Here is a 17,481-nt window from a genome sequence, read left to right on the forward strand (position 1 = left end):
GTGGAACGGGAGATTTACATCATGGATGTGCAGCCGACAAATCAGCAGCAACTGTGTGATGCTATCAAGTCAATACAGACCAAAATCTCTGAGGAATATTTTCAGTATCTTGTTGAATCTATGCCACGAGGGATTAAGGCAGTTCTGAAAGCAAAAGGGTCCAACGCAGTACTCGTAAGGTGTACCTAAAAAAGTGATTCACGGCCAGTGAGTGTATATGATAAGATAAAAGTCTTTTAGTTGACAGCTATCTTGCTACCTTTTCAGCTTCCAATGTCAGGGTCTTTCTATCAAATATGCAAGCTTTCTGAAAAAAATAAATAAATAAATAACACAATCTATTATTTAATGTACTTGAAGCAATAGTGAATCAGGATATTTAACCTCTGATTTGGTAGAAATGTGATCATTTAATTACATTTTTCTCCCACATTTTTCATGTTTTTAACATGTGAAGCTGCATGTGACGCTCATGTTTTCTCCTAAAGGCAGTCAATCGATCAATCAATCAATAAATCAATCAATCTTGTCTCTGGTTTTTAAAACTAGTTCATAAACCTGGTATTTTTGTGCTACAATAACCTAGTTCTTTGATGATTTGCTTCGTTCCTCTTTTCCAAGTCAGGTGGATAAAAACATCTTTTCTGCATTCATGTAAACATAGCTTATGCAAGCAGATATTTCAGTTAAATTGTAATTAGCAGTGCACCCACTAATCACAAAATGTTTTATTATGAAATAAATGTACTTTTGTAATGAGTTGCCACTATAGTAGTTTCAAAGTGACTTACACTACTGTCATTTTGTTTTTCAAAGTTCTTAATTCTCAATCATTAAACTGTCATTACCTAATAATTTTTAGAAACATTTCAGATAACACGGGAGTGGCTATCCGGAAGGTAATATTTCAATATTTCATGCTGTCAAAGATAAGATTAAACTATTTCTGTATTGACAATTCCCAACCAGCAGAAGGAGCAAAAGCCAGCACAGACATTGGTGATGAAAAACCTTGTTTTTTGTACGACTTGATGCTAAATTTTTGATTTTTCACTGTCTTCATTTTTGTCTATGGCAAGTGAATATTTATATCTGTGCTGGTCTAATGCATCAATCAATGTCTGTCACAAGCTCTCCAAATCAAGACTAATCAAAACCATTTTTGAAATAAAATCTAAATTAAAATCCTCATTAACAACATTAACTACTACTTTGCTGATTTAATCAAGCAAACGGGTTTAGATCGTAGTAGCCTAATTAGTTCATACTGAGAATTTCACCATCCCTCAAAATTGCATTTTGCTCTTTATTAACCTATTAAGGTCTTATATGTGTATTTATAGCCTCTACATCTCTTTTAAAATGTAAATTACAATAAATACAGTCGAAATGAGCTTGTACTTGGTTATACTGTATAATATCACATACTCAATAAATGTTGTTGATTAGACTATCTAAAACAGTAGGTGTAGGTGATTCTCAACAGTTGAGATTGAAAATTATAGCTTTAATTATTGAATGTACATCTAGCCTACTTACCACAGTAAAAAAAAAAAAGATCTTGAAATTTAGTTATTAGAGTGCCAGTTTGGTTGATGCCGCTAGAGGGCTTCAGTCGTCCGTAGAAGTGTCCTGTTGACAGAGACTGGCTGCAGAATAAATGGAGGTAAACAATAATGTAATAATAAGCAATAATGTTGATATTACAAAATTATGAAAAAAATTAAGTAGGACTGGGAGAGTAAAATGAAAATATATGTGTCATTCTTTTGCCCGCTAAATATTTCCTTCCCTGTCATATTTCTTGATATTAACATGCAAAAATAAGACTAAACGAGGATTGACGAGATGTTTTCAATATACCAAAACGGAAAACAATTATGAATTATTTATTTTGTATAAACAAATTACATTTATTTATATAAAACAATACATTCAGCAGTTATGTGAACCCGGCCGTGAACCAGAGCTGACTGGAAAAGACCAGCTTGTTATTTTGTTAAAAAAAATTCTGTCGACACAAATTAAAGTTGACTCAAAATCTAGCCATTTTATTTGTATTTCTTAATAATTCCGTTGCTTTCAAAAGCCCAGAGCCTTTGTGTCGTTACCTTTCAAACACATTTCTTTGCTGTATGTTAGACCAACGAAAACTCGGTCATTCTGATGCAACTCTCCGCGGAGGGATATCAGCCATGGCGACACATTTGTAATCTGTCTTGTTGCCTGGAGATAAGTAAAATGGAGTCGGAAATCGCCTTTTAAAGTCCTTCTCTGTCAGCCATGTTGGCTCAACCCGACCTGTCATATGATGTTTGGCGACATATGATGCAAGCCGGTCTTGATCCAAAATGTCGTCAGTTCAGGACGTAACCGTAACGCACTCTCTGCCCCGCGCCTGATATCTGTGACGCGATTGCGGCGGACCTTCAGAGCTCGAGCTCGGAACGGCAGCGGGAGAGAAGTCATCGCTTCTCCTGCTGCTATTTAGCACACTGCGTAGGGTCACAGCAGGTAAGATTATTTCACCATGTTACGTTGCGTTTCGACATGTTGCGTTTTATTTGTATTAGTAATACTCTGCAGGCTCGACTTGGAATGAATGTTGATGTTTTAGGCCATCTTGTCAAGTATTACAAACGCCTGTAGCCAGGCAAATGAGCCGCGCCTCCTCCCCGGTTTAGCAACAACGGTGCACTAGCCTAGCTTAACGCTAACGTTACCGCGTACTACTTGGAACTATAACCTCTGTTTTTTTCAATTCCAGATGTATTTTCGTTCCTATATGAATACACGATGCGTGCGTTTAGACTGTTTACGAATTTTCATGTGCAGCAAAAACATTTACGTCGCTTCTAGTTTTCAAGGAAGTGATTAACCGGGACTAGCGTTTCACTCTCTGGCGTAAAATGGTGTCCGAGTTCGCCAGCCAACGACACTGTGTGAGCGGTCATCTGTTTACATCTCATATGCGTCAGGAAAGCCATTTAAACGACAGTAACTTCGATTTTGGCCGACGGTTAAAGCCAAATCACGGGTTTCATAACTCGAAAAGGAAGCTTGTTGTACGTTTTGAGGAAATCTCTTGCCAGGAAGGATTGTCTAAGTTAGGTTGGTAGTTTAACTACGCATGATTATTAACCTATATGTTGCACTTTTCTCGCCCAACAACACGACGAATGTTAGCTGAATCATGCTGAGTAAGGGAAAGTGGTTTGTCTGCTGCGCTCGTACAAAGTGGCCTGTGCAGGGAAATTTTACATAAACGTGTTGTATTGTTAAGTAATTTTTGTCGATCGGCGATCTGAAATGTTTAAGTTATAAACATGGCGTGGATAATTGAGCACTTTAATATTTCGCTGTCTGGTGGTCTCTGGCTTGTCAGGTGATAGCTGTAGCTCGTAGCCAGTCAGCTGGCCTGTCATTCCGCTCCTCTCCTGTCATTGTCGAACAATGCGTGCTATTTTGATGCTGTTAACACGTTAGATTGGGACGTCGTTGGCGCATTCGCCTTCAGGTGGTCTTTTAAATGACTGACCATAACTAAGCGTACGGCTTGAATCCTAACGTGATTTACTTAAGCCATATAAGGGGGCAAACGTCAAGGGCATAGTATTTCACGCTGTAATTTCCCACGCCAGTTTAAACACGGATCCTGTACGAATGCAAAAGGAAAAGGGCATGTGTTTAAATATGATTGCTGTGCAATTTTATTGGGCATTTTTTCGACTTGGATATGCATTTAAAATAGTTAAATTTGGTCATAAATGCAAATATAAAGGTTTCTGTTATTTGCGACGACATGAGAATCTCTGAAGTGTGGTTTAGTCAATGAAAGCGCTATTCAACGCACTTCTACAGAGCGCTCACTGTATATGATGAGCAGTGACGACAGAAGGGGGCGTGGCGGAACAGTGTCTCAAATGTTTTCAGTTTTAACTTGGATTGGCAACAAACCATTTGTCCACTCCACAACCTGTTCTTTGTAATTTCAAGCATTCAAGAAAATAGCACCTCCAGTAGTTTGTAAATGGGGTAGCCAGATTGGCACAGTAAAGCCCTAGGTGACACACAGTTCACTAAGTAAATGCAGTTATAATTTTAAGGGTGTTCTACTACTAGGTCTCTATGATATTGGGAAATGTACTGTTGGTAAGCATTGTGATGTTTCTCATGATATAACATTTCCCTAGAGAAATGCTAAATTTAATAAAAAATATTTAATTATTATACATTAATAAATGGATAATCAATATTTTAATCTAATTATACCTAATTCAGACAACAACAATGAAATCTATGTCAAGGTGCAAACATTTAAACTTTTTAAAACACTATAAATGAGTGAACTTTGACAGATGTTCCGTTTCCTATTTGCTGATGTCAGTTTTGTCGCTCTTCTCTACTCCTGCCATTAATATAAATTTTTTAGTTCTCTGATCTGAGCCACTAAGTTCACTTTTGGGCCCTGTCTAGCCAATAGCATAATAGCACCTATTGGCGAACATAAAATAAACTTCACACCTCTCTGTGATATGAACATGTAGTATTATAACAGTAACAATAATTTCTCTATATATTGTGTGCAGCTATGTATTTTTAATTGAATGCACATAAATGACTTCTGAAATGGTTTATAGTTGATTTATACTGTAGTCAAATTAAAATACTTTTAGCATTTGCATGAAACCAGTTGTTATAAATGTTATTTAAAGAGTGAAAAATGGTGGCACGAAGTTAACTCATGGAGAGTAAAGCTAGGAGATTTGTTTATTCTAAGGTAATCAAACACTGAAGTATCAGGGGTGCCCAAACTCAGTCCTGGAGGGACAATGTCCTGCAGAGTTTAGCTCCAACTTGCTTCAACACACCTGCACAGATGTTTCTAGAAAGCCTAGTAAGAGCTTTATTAGCCCAGGAGTGTCTGATTGGGGTTGAAACTAAAGTTTGCAGGACATCAGCCCTTCAGGACCAAGTCTGTGCACCACTGGTATAGATGCATATTTATAAGGTTTGTAAAAATAAATGATGATAATAATAATACATGAATTAAAAAATAATTTTCAGTAAATGAACTTTTTTGTTACTGTTTAAATTTGAAGACAATTATTTAAGTTTATGTCATGATTGGTATTGTATGTTAAAGTAATATTCATATTAAGTTAACACAGACTTGTGTAGAGGCCACATTCACTCTTGATTTTCTTTTTTTGTTGAGAATGAAATATTCAGATTGAATTGAGGTTGTGTCTTGGGAGTGGATTAAGTTTTGGGTGAGTGCATTGATAATTCTGCACGATACTTGCTTTGTTTCATAGGCATGTAGTATTTGCATATACTTGACAGTTTGTGGAACATGTTTCTTTAAAACTCTTTTGAAACTCATGTATTGTCTTGCTCAACAAGACAGCAGAAACAAGTCATAATTGGGGAACATTCCAGACATCATACCTCATACCTCGGGCAATGAATTAGGTTCACTTCACAATGAAAAATATCTTCATGTGCTCATCTTATAGTTTTTTGGTTAAACAATATATTTTTAAGAGCTGATGACTTTATATAATGACAGCCGAATGTTGTTTTATATGTTTTAGGTATGACCTTTAATGTAATTAATTTTATTTAGCCTATTATTATTAATATTTTTATAATTATTATTTAAACCGTAATACATTTGGAGCTGTTTGTAAGTATATAGAAATCAACAGAAACAGTTCAGCTCTTTATATGAGCCTGCAAATTTCATTTTGTTTTATTGTCTTTGTAAAACGTTTTTATTGACTGGCTAGTACAGCATGCAAAATGTGCTGATATTAACATTATAGTTACAGTATGGTGTGGTATACATGATGCATGACAAGTAGCTAAATGTGTGCTGCCATGAGTGGTTGACGGTTCCTTTTGACAACTTCTGGTGTTGTTTAAAAATCACTGATGAATCTTTATGCATAACCCAGAGAAACCATTTGTAATATTGTTAAGTGAACAGAACTCATTTAGTGATTCATTTACTCATATATTTTCTAGCTTGATTGTAACAGGATTGTCTTCCAACTGCATTGAATTCCACATAGTATTCATACCAAACCACATTAAGCCTCACCTTAAAACAATGCTGACTAATCCCAAAACTTTGCTGAAGCACTTGTAATAGAAATGCATGAGCATAAAAGTTTTACTTTTGTTTTCCTTTTCCAAAGCCAAATATTGTGCATACTACAGATTAAATGAACTTACTGACCTATATCACAATTAAAATGACACTGCTAGACATTTGATTAACAAATTTATAGACTCTTCAGTAATTAAATTGCAAATGTATTCAAGTGTTATGTGCCAATACGTGTTATACAGACTGTTAACCTCTACTTATTCTTATGTTGTAAAATCATGCAGTATACACCAATGTAAATAAGATAATTTTTAACTTAAAAGCATATGTGATAATCTGCAGTTATATAATAATAACAACCACTTTCTTTACACAGTGAATCATACAACATTTTTTATTGCTAATCTCTTATTAAAATGAAATGTTTGTTTAGAAGTCGTAAAACAGCCCTGCACAGTTATATTAAATGTTGAATATTAATCTCTTGTTCATTCTTTTCTGAAAAAGTCCTTAGTGTTCTATCATAAGAACGAACTGGTGTAGATGTGCCATTACAAGTTCTAGTGTGAAAGAACCTTGAGCTATTTTGCATGCTGGTCCGTCCGTCTAGTCTTATAGTTGCTTAAATTGGTTTGTGTGGGTTTGCTAACAGCTTTTTGTGTGGCGCGAGTGCCAAACGCAGGTTTTTTCTAGACAGATTTTTCAAAATACCATGAATAATAAAGATTTGTATTATTTGCTCTGAAAACTAAATGCTTTTTGGTTTTTCTCTCTCCCTCAGGTTGATCCTAGAACCAGCTGTCCTCCCAAGATGAACCCGTATGAGTGAATGCGAGAATGCTCAGTAAGCTGTTAGCTTCCAGTGGTCAAAGCCATGCCTGAAGATTAGAGCCTCGTCTTGCTTAAAGCAATACAAATATACAGAAGATTCTACATGAGTCTTCATGTAGACCTTCTTGTGTTTGTCCTGCTGGATTAAGTCCTTCCTCCCCTGCTATAAAATCCGCTCTGTCCCCTTCATACCACTCCCTCTTGCACTTTCATGTCCACCTGGGAACATGCAGCTGCATTTGAGAATGGCTCCAACCTAGTCTCATGCGTCCAATGAGTGGCGAGTCAGACGGCCCTGCTCCTGAAAGAGTCTCGCAGGCCTTCCCTTTGTCAGGCCCTGTGTCCTCCTCAGAGATGTCCTCACTGCAGTCACTAGGGCCAGTGCAGAGCTGGCTGGGTCAGGAGCTGGAGAAATGTGGCATAGATGCAATGATCTACACCCGCTATGTCCTTAGCCTGCTACTGCACGACAGCTATGACTATGACCTGCAGGACCAGGTATAGTGAAAAATATTTCTGAATGGTTTTAAAATCAGAAAACTATTAGTATGTTAAATGACCTTCTGTACAAATATAACACGACTTGAATGGTTTAATAAATGGTATTATCTATTTTTTTTTTGTAATTATTTAAATGCTGGTTTATCAGCATTTATGACCAGAATAATTAAAATGTTTGTTTAGTAGTAGTTTAGTTATTTCAGTATGTTTTATTCCATTCAATAATTTTCATAAGTAGTCTGTAGATTATTTCTAAATATTTAAAAATATTTTAATCAACTTAATCCTGCTATTAAATAAGATTATAAAGACAAATGTAGTGAATCTAGACCGTGGTATGCTTGTTTGGAATTTCTGTACTGCTACTTGCGTACTAGAGATGACTAGACTGAAGCAACAGGATAAGAATATGTCGTATGTGGTAATATTGACACTGAGAGGCAGGTTGTATTCATGGCACATACAATCAGTACTCCTTTTTTTTTTCTTGTCCATAGGAAAATGACATCTTCCTGGGCTGGGAGAAAGGAGCAGCAAAGAAATGGGGGAAGAGCAAGAGAAAGGGAGGGACTGACCTTAGTCTTGAAGAGATGAAGAAACAAGCTGCTGTGCAATGTTTGCGTTCAGCATCTGATGAAGTAAGACCTGTTGCTTTCATACATTTTTCAATAAATAATTTTTTTATTCCATTACCATTTTCACCAATACATTGCAATTGGTGCTATTTTATTCAGCAACATGCAGTCATAGCAGCCCAGGGCTGGCTGGTCACATCACTTGTGAGTTTAGATTAATATAGGATTAGTGGAGCACAGATTGGTTAAAGAGTCAAGAATAACTCTCCGTGTTAATGCTTTGACATGTGCCTGACAGTTAATGTGGCTGTATCTCAGAGCTACAATCTTTTCTGAAATCTGGTGGTATTGCTTTGCTTTAAAGCCTTTTAGCATTACTGATTATTTTTGTAATATTTCACTGTACAGAAAATTATGTTAGACAGTGGTTGTCGAATGGAATAAATGATGAAGGCTTTTAAATAAATCATATTTGCTGCTTTTAAAGATCACACAGAACTGTTCATCTTAATTTGTTTATTGATTGATTTTTTTTTTTTTTTTTTTTACATGAAAATGTAAATTTAAATGACTAATTTTATCTTCTTCAGAATTCTGGAATTGAAAGCTTGGTTGAGGAACTTTGCTCTAAACTAAAAGATATTCAGAACAAACAGAAAGGTTGGTTTGTGTATTCAGTGTCATGCTGGTAAACGGTTTTATGGCGGTGCTTTAATTACATTGTTTTGCTACAATTGTCTTACAGAAAAAGAAAAGCATGGAATTAAAAAATCTGATATATCTCAGTCCCCTGAGCCAGATGAATCACTTTCTTCTAAGGATCAGGTTGAGATGTAAGTAATTCAGCTTTACACTCTGCAATGTAATTAAATATAGTCATTGGACTGTTGTGATGTGGCCTTTATTAAACCTGAAAAGGCTGTGATTAAATGTATAGTCTATGTTCTGCTTTCTTCGAAGTGAATGGGCTGTGGTGTGTTCTAAGAGCCTAATAGTGCACCCATTTTGTACAGTTTTTCTGGGTTATAGTAAAGATAATTACAAAATCAGTCTCAAACAAACTAGGATTATTCTGAGCTCTGTTCTCATATTTCTTTTTAGGTATTATATTCGTTGTTGATATTATTATTATTATTATTATAATCGCACTGTTTTCTCCCTCCTTTAGGTACTATGAAGCTTTTCCACCTCTGTCAGAAAAACCTGTTTGTCTTCAAGAAATTATGACGGTGTGGAACACAGCTAAAGCCTGCACATATTCCAGCTCATCATCATCTGCTGTCCCTCAAACAAGCACAGACACATCCTCTCCAAAAGACTGCACCAGCGAAGGTGAAGCCTTTAAAGACCGAACAGTTGATGCACCCAGTTCCACCTCCACAACCAGCGAGAAGGCCCAGCAGCGACGCACGAAGAGGGAGAAGGAAAACCGATTCCATGGAAGTGCAACGGGGATGCCTGACGATCAGGTTGCTCCTCATAGCAAGAGGCAGGCCAGACACCGGTCTGAGGGGAGATTCCGTCCCCGATCATGGTCCTCTGGCTCCAGTGAGGCAGGCTCAAGCTCCAGTGGTAACCAGGGTGACCAGGCCCCTAGTTGCAAATCAGTCCGCATAAGACACAAGTCTCGAGAGGTCAGTAGCAGAAACAAAAGGGGCCGGAGTGGTGGCGGACAAGTCAAACTGGCCCTAAAAGTAATTGACAAAGAGGAACGGAAAAATGCACGAGGCAACATGAGTACCACTGGAGGCCCACCTAAGCAACAGCAGCACTACATGAAAAAAGGCAAGAGACCTCTGAGGGAGATTCGCAAAGATGCTAATCTGGTCGAGGCACAGGAGTCAGGAGAAGAGGCCAGTAAAAAGGAATATATGGAGGAGCCTCTTTGGTACACAGAGCCCATTGCTGAGTACTTTGTCCCTCTCAGTAGAAGTAAATTGGAGACAAAGTATCGGAGTAAAGAAGACTCTTCCAATGACCTAGCTATGTCCATTGATGTGGAGTGTCTTTCGGAGAGAATTCAAGGAATATGCATTGCAAATTCTTGTTTTCAAAGGGCATATCTTGCAGCAGGCACTTTCGTGGATGGCCACTTCATTGAAATGCCTGGGGAAGGTGACGAAGAGGCTTCTGAACTGAATGGGATTCCCAGCTGCCCTCCTCCTGAAGACGGTCAAGATTTAGATGATGAGCATCTGTCTGAATTCACTCACTTCTATGAAGTTGATCTTTATCAATCCATATTGGATCCTAGTGCCTCAGATGCGGTACAAGAAAGTCGAATCCTGAGCATGATTCGGCAGAAGAGCGTTGAAAGAAAACACTTCGAAGCAGGATGTGTAGTTATAGATGGCCTTGAGCTGCAAGGGGAAAGTGCAATAAGGGTTGATTCTCTGGGAGCCTCAGAAGCAGGTGTTTCTATAACACAAGATATGGAAAACATCGCCCAGGTCTGGGAGTGCTGTTCGTCGTCTAGCTTGGAAGATTTGGAAGGAGAAAGTTGTCCAGGCGATTCTCCAGGCAGGCTCTCCCCAGTGTTGGACAGTGTTCCATTTAATTTTAGTAAACTGTCTGGAGCTTATGTAGGGTCTCGTCTCCAAGAGGCCAGTGGTAGCAGCTCTGCCCCAAACCCCTACTTCTCACTTTTTGAGGTGCAGTACGATAGCCCTACCTTTTCTTTTCCATGCGACTCACTCACAGAGGGTCAGGAAAATGTAGATTCAAGTAGCTGTTTAGATCCACAAGGTAACAAACAATCTCGTTTGCTAATTTGGACCAAAAACAGTGCCTTTGATGAAACGGAACACTGCTCTAACTTATCCACAAGGACCTGCAGTCCATGGTCCCACTCAGAGGAGACACGGTCAGATAGTGAGCAGGTCAGTGCTCCAGCAGACGAATCAGCTCAGTTTGGCAATGAAGAGGTCAGCTGCATCTCCCTTATCCCACCTTTATGCCTAGAAGAGGAGCTTTTAGATTTCTTTCAAGAAAACTCTAGTCACCAGCAGGAAGAAACGAGTGCAAGCGCAGAGTCCAACCAACTCTTCAATAAGAAATCGAAATTGGAGTCTGTTTGTGGCATAGCACTAGAGCAAGATGAGAGTAAACTCTATAATGCTGTTGTGTTTTCAGATGTCCCAAATCAACAAAGTGATGAATACACCTCAGGGATAATAAAAGACATTTGGATGGCTATTGGAGATAGAGACTGTGTCCTAACACTCGGGGTAAAGAATACAGGGGAGCACTTGTTTTCAGAGGATTCTACCAGCTACCAATGCAGCTGTCTTGACAAGGATGTAAAAGGAGAAATTATTCAAAAGAAAGCTGTGCAGTGTTCGGAGTATCATCTTTGGGACGGGCAGAAAGAGAACGATGGACTTCCTAAAAACAAGCTAACTAAAATGAATGATGGGGATTATACTGCTCCGGCCAAGCCCTGGAATTGTAACTCACAGGAAAGCACCTCATTTATTCTGGGTGGCGTTTATGGAGAGCTGAAGACTCTAAGTGGCGACAGAGAATGGGCAATGATTCCACCTGGTGATGCTTGTGGCAGCTTGTTGCAGTGTGCAGCGACCACATCTTCTGACATGGTAACCATTGCTGGAGCAGATGTGTTCATGAACACAAGCAGTTGCTTTGCTCCTGGCCACAAGCCACTGTGGAGACCTATTGTGTCCCTTGGTCAAAATGAGCATGCAACCAAGGGACCAGGGGAAGGTTTGAATAAGGGATTTTCTGTTGTCTTCCATGAAGATTTACTGGGATCATGCGGAGGCTTCCGTGGAGAAGAGTCGGGACTGGATTACCCATTTTCATCCTTTGATTTAAACAACCCTTTTTCTCAAGTCCTGCATGTGGAGTGCTCATTTGAGCCAGAGGACATGGCCTCTTTCAGTCCGGGATTTAAGCCAAAATCCATATTATGCTCAGACAAGGAACCCTTTTGCCCTTGGTTATATGGCATCAACCGGACTCAGTATCGGGCCATTCGAATTTCCCCAAGGACTCATTTCCGGCCAATATCTGCCTCTGAACTGTCTCCAGGTGGGTGCAGTGAGTCAGATGTAGAGTCTGAGAAAGAGGAAGCAAGTATTCCAGTTGGTCAAGCAGACCTCTTTGATGACCCGCATGCTGACCTTAAGCCTCTCGAGGAGGACGCAGAGTGCGAGGGCCCTTACTATGGGAAATCTGAATTGGAGTCTGGCAAGTTCCTACCCAGATTAAAGAAATCTGGCATGGAGAAGAGTGCCCAGACATCTCTGGATTCGCAGGAGGGTGGGAGCACCCTTCTGCCAATTACTGAACAAGAGATTTGTGTACATTGTGAGGTGTCAGCGGTTTCAATGCCATGTTCTCATGTACAGTCTTCTGTTCTTCTACAAGAGGAGACTAGCAGAGAGACAGAGCCTTGCAATTGTGTTGCAACTGGTCAGATTCCTAAAAGTGGGAAGTTGCTGGATGTTGCTCAAGATATGCATGAGGTAAGAGACCACCTCACTGTCATTAACATGGACATAATAGATTCATGTGTCTTTGGCTGTTGCTATTGGTATTATCTGCACTTCACTATGCAGTTAACTTGTAACATTCCATGACTGTGATTGATGCTCTTAGGTGATCTAAATCTGTCAAAAATGAAAAATTTTGTGCATACCCTGATACATTCATTTTGCCCCATCAATTGTCTTCTTTTCTTTTTTTAATTTTTTTATTTTATTTATTATTTCAACAGATTCCTCTGTTGAATTTTGGAGAACAGTGCTTAACCAACATGCAACAAGAAGAGTGCTGGTGGCAAAGTTCGCTATGTTCTCCTTTATTTCCAGGTTCTCAGTGCGGAGGTAAGAAGAGTACACCAGAGTGGAGAGTACAGAGTGCACTGCTTTTATAAAACCCTTTTACAAATGAAGGTTAGTTTATACTTCTGCGTAGAATGATCGCCATGACCCACGGCGCAGGCCTTGTACGTAGCCATGCATTTATACTTGTGCTTGCTGTTTGTGTTGCTCTGCAATAACACTTCGGAAATGCTAGCTGGCAGTGAGGTTTTTATGTTCCTCAGTGTCAAGTTTCTTCACGTGTGTTTTGTTTTTTCTGAGCGCTACCTTAATGTACAATTAGCTCAAACTCCCTCATTCAGAGGCGGGAACCGGCAGACGTGCAACAACATTATATAAAGTAAGGTAAATGCAAAACAAAAGTTTCCATCTGGAGCTCCTTCACAGGATTCAACACTTGTAAACACTCACTCCATCAGGCTCGCAGCTATCATCAGTGCCCACACTCGTCACTGCTACCACGCCGACCAATCAGAGCTTGCGCTACGCGTCTTTGCAACATTTTTCGAGAGGTGCACGTCAGCCACAGTGAGGGCTATGCGAAAGATGCGCCAGACCATATGCATGTGCTTGACGCAGAAGTATAAAGCAGCCCTAACTGGGGAATAATCATGAGAAAAGGAAATGTGTTTTTATAGTTGCACCCAAATGTCCATCAACCGAAATCTGCATAATTCTTAACGTTGTTCTCTACTTTGCTTTTAGGAAGCAGTAATGTATGATTTTTCTGCTGAACGTGGAGACATACCAATGCTAATTTCCTCCTTTCACTTTCAACCATAAGCTTGAGGATCGATGGGAGGACCCTTGCAAGAACAGTGAGCCCAAGGCCTGCAGTGGGCTCTTACTTAACCATGCTGTCCTAAGCCCTGTTATTCCTCAATCAGTTCTTATTTAAAAAAAAAGAAAAAGAAAAAAAAAAAGCGTAACGGCAAGATAAACAAAAAAATATATATATAAAGAGGAAAACCTGGCAATAGGTTGAAAGTACAGGTAGACTATTCTGGTCAACAGAATTTATTAAGACTTGTTTTCAGTCTGTTAATTCCGAGGTTGATCTGTTCTGCGAAGAATAAAAAGGCATAGTTAAGCATTAAGATTGTTCTTTAATTTACCCCTCATAGATTTTAGCTTCACTTTTATGTTTGATCAAGGATACACTATAACTGTGGTCCTACTGATTGTGCATGTGCTTGTGAACCTAGTCTCAGTCTTTCTAATAGTCTAAGTTTCTGTGACCGAACTATGAATACTCAGAAGTCAGGTTGAAAGCACTATGATTGCGACACCCCTTTACTGCGCCAGAAATTTTTTTCCTACCTTCTAAATAAAATGTAGAGGATAAGAGTTGTGTGAGGTTTGGTGTGTTGAAGGAATTCACGCTTTTGTCCCAGTCAACACACTTTTGTGTTATTATATCAACCATTGGTTGGTTTTCCCCCTTAGCTCTATGCTACTCTGAAAGCATCTTAAAGATATAAAGCAGAGTAGTATTTTGAGAGTATAATAATACAATAATCAACTAAAACTGAGCGAATAAAAAAAGTTTACTGAAGAAATAATTCTATATATTGCATTTCCCTTTTAACACATCCAATTTGATATGTTTGCTAGATTATTTTATCCATTTGAGCTGGAAAAAGTAATTTTTTTTCTTATTACCTTTTTGTTTGCGAGATGGTTTGATTTGTGAAGTTACTTTTATTTTGAAAGCATGTATAAAAATGCCACAGATAATGGCTTCAAGTATATGGAAAACCTTGGTTGGGAAATACCTGAATATTTTGTCCCAAATATATTTCATACAAATTGTTTTAAATTTTTGCACCGTACAGTTGATAGTGAATATCAGTTAAGGTTTGCTACTGTAACCATTACCTTCTGTTATGTTTCCTTAAGCTTAGTGTGACATTTAGACGTTTCAGTTAGTTTTCTTTTCCTCACCCAACAAAATCTTGACTTAATAATTCATTTTTGACAAAAAAAAAGTGTTTGCAGTAATGGCAGATGATTGCTTGAAGGTTGTTTAACTTCATGTAGCTTTTTCTAGAACCTTGTGGCTGTTTTACTGTGTAATCACATGAGCAGCGTCTATAGAACACTTAAAATAAAGAGGGGTGTGTAAAAGCAATATAGTATTTTGGCACACCATATCTCTACAACCTTACATTGATGTAATTTTGAGTTAAAGGCTAAGCTTATTTGTGATGTATGTTTACTTTTTTTTTTTGGTTGCCTGCCCCTCTCCAAACTTCCAAATTACTTTTCCTAACTAAGTTTGAAAAGTCACTTACATAGGTTTTTATGACTTTGGAAAGGAAGGTGGTAGGGGTATGGTGTAACCCTTTTATGTAAAACACAGTTCATTCAGAATTTATTTATTTTATCTGATACCATATTTTGCTTTTATTTGCTTGACTTTAACAGATCAAACATGTCTACCCTGGAGGTCCCCCCACCCCATGTGATTTAGTTTTTTGTTACAAATGAGAAATGTGCTTTATCAGCAAAGTGTGAAGTGTGAATTTACAAGCAGAACCATAACATGTGGGGAAATGTACTTTTTGCAACACCCCCAATGCTTTATTTTTCTGTGTTTAAAAATGTTGGTGTGCATCTTTTTTTGTACAAGCAAGGGAAATTGGTTTTAAAATGTTTGTTAAATATGTTCTGATTGCAATTCCTTCGAAATTCATAAGAAAAAAACTATTTAGGATTTTTTTTTTTTTGCATCAAATGTCAAGAAGGAAAAAGCTAATGACCCTTTTCAAGTGAGTTTTTTTTATTGGCTTGTGCTGAGATGCACTTTAGGTTAAATTGAAAGGAAAAAAAAAAACATGTCTTGACAGTAAATTCTATAGAGTATTTTGCATATTGGTGCTAACATTTATACACTACATCTAACCTTCTAAAAGATTTGTGCTTCTTTAACAGAAACGGGTGTAAGGTTTGTTGAAGTGTGTTCTTCTAGACTGTATGGAAAAGGCTGTAGACCATAACCTTGACGAAGTGATTTTGTATGACCCAGTTTGAAACTGCTTGTGTGTGTTTTCCCATATATTTTTTTTTCACAGCGGTTGAGGGAGTGTGATTGTTTTGCAAAGATCATAAATATGCAGATCATAGAAATGTATAGTGGTAGAAGCTGTGTGTGATGGCAGAAAGAGTTATTTTACAGTATGATAAAAGTGGGTATGGCAGCATGAATGAATGTTTTTTTTTTTTTTTTTTTTTTTTTGGTTGAAAATTAAATTGTTACAATTCAGTTTCATTTATTCCTGTTTTCAACACTGTCCGATTCTAAAACCATTTTCTCTAATCAGTACCTGTTTTTTTTTGTTCCGTCAAGCACTTAGTTGAGTAAAATGTTGCCGTCCTCAACAGTTCAGGTTACTGGACTCGTGTTGATTAAGAAATGTTAATGGCTGGGTGACAGGACAAAAAAAAAAATATTTTTAGATTTAAGCGTTTGAGAAAAATGCATAAATATTATATGAATGTTTGTGTGTGAGAGTCAAATCTAACGAAACGGCATAGACAGATTATTTACTTTTGACAGAAATTTGAAACCGTTCCTCTTGGTTTAAACAGACTTGTTTTAAAATGAAAGAGAGTGACATTTACAAATGTTTTGTTAATTTTTAAGTCCAACTCTGTGTGAGGTGGTATAGTTGCTACAAAAACCAGAGTACTCTTTTATAATATATATATTTTTTTTTTGTCCTTGGGAGACTAAAAATGACCATTGTTGGGTTGATTTCTAAGGGTTTGGTCAGATTATTTGGAGAGGATGACTTCTAAGTCTGCACTTAAAGGTTTACATTTTGATTGCAATGCTGTAAAACTTTTTAAAGCAGAACTATCTCCATTTCCTCTTTGTAACGGCTGCTTAACTGCAGCCCAATCCTGTATTTTCCCTCTGAATACCTGATGAAAGTCACCAAGCCCCAACACAAAGTTGGTTGAATTGTTCTAATGCCATCTGAGTACATCATTTTGTTTCATTGTGAAGTTTCTAAACCTTTAATAAACATCAGGAAAAAAAAGTTAACAGTTGTTGTTCTTATTTGTGACCGTAAAAAATCTGGCCTGGTTTTATGGCAAGCTATTTTAATATTTAATCATGCTAGCAAGTTATTATTTTTAGTTTAAAGTTTTTTTGAAAAATAAGAGAAAATGCTTTAAGCAGTGTTTATTCCTAGGGTACTAGTGCCTTTGTAAAATATGCTAGCTTTTATATATATATAGGATTTTAGCAATTATTGTTATAGGAAACTATTTGAAACACTGGTATTAGGTATTAACTATTTGTAAAATACTATTGTAAAGTACTGACTGCATAGTATTTATTTATTAGAAAATAGGTGTGTTGCAGACTGGTACTTCATTACATACAATCGTATGCTTTTGTTACATTACATTACGATAGTATGTGTTTGTTAGATATTACTGGCAACATTAGATACTTTTACCTATACAACATTTTTAATACATTCTAGGGTTTCTTAATTAGATACTAATTACATACAAGTATTGATTAGTTACTGTTACTTAATATAAGTCTGTGTAAATTAGTGTATTCTGGTGGTACGTGTGTAGTAATTATAATAATGAA

General features: G+C 37.6%; 1 protein-coding gene across 1 annotated transcript; it reads left to right on the forward strand.

Moving 5' to 3' along the window:
* Nucleotides 1-2,341: 2,341 nt before the first annotated feature.
* Nucleotides 2,342-14,189, forward strand: kiaa0232 (KIAA0232 ortholog). The gene is made up of 8 exons (XM_056461892.1): nucleotides 2,342-2,514; nucleotides 6,897-7,444; nucleotides 7,945-8,085; nucleotides 8,613-8,682; nucleotides 8,768-8,855; nucleotides 9,191-12,509; nucleotides 12,761-12,869; nucleotides 13,572-14,189. The coding sequence occupies exons 2-8, from the start codon at nucleotides 7,211-7,213 to the stop codon at nucleotides 13,586-13,588; spliced, it is 3,978 nt and encodes a 1,325-aa protein (XP_056317867.1). The 5' UTR covers nucleotides 2,342-2,514; nucleotides 6,897-7,210; the 3' UTR covers nucleotides 13,589-14,189.
* The last annotated feature ends 3,292 nt before the right edge of the window (nucleotides 14,190-17,481 follow it).

This window comes from Danio aesculapii, chromosome 7 (genome assembly GCF_903798145.1).
Source record: "Danio aesculapii chromosome 7, fDanAes4.1, whole genome shotgun sequence".
Classification (NCBI taxonomy): Eukaryota; Metazoa; Chordata; class Actinopteri; order Cypriniformes; family Danionidae; genus Danio; species Danio aesculapii.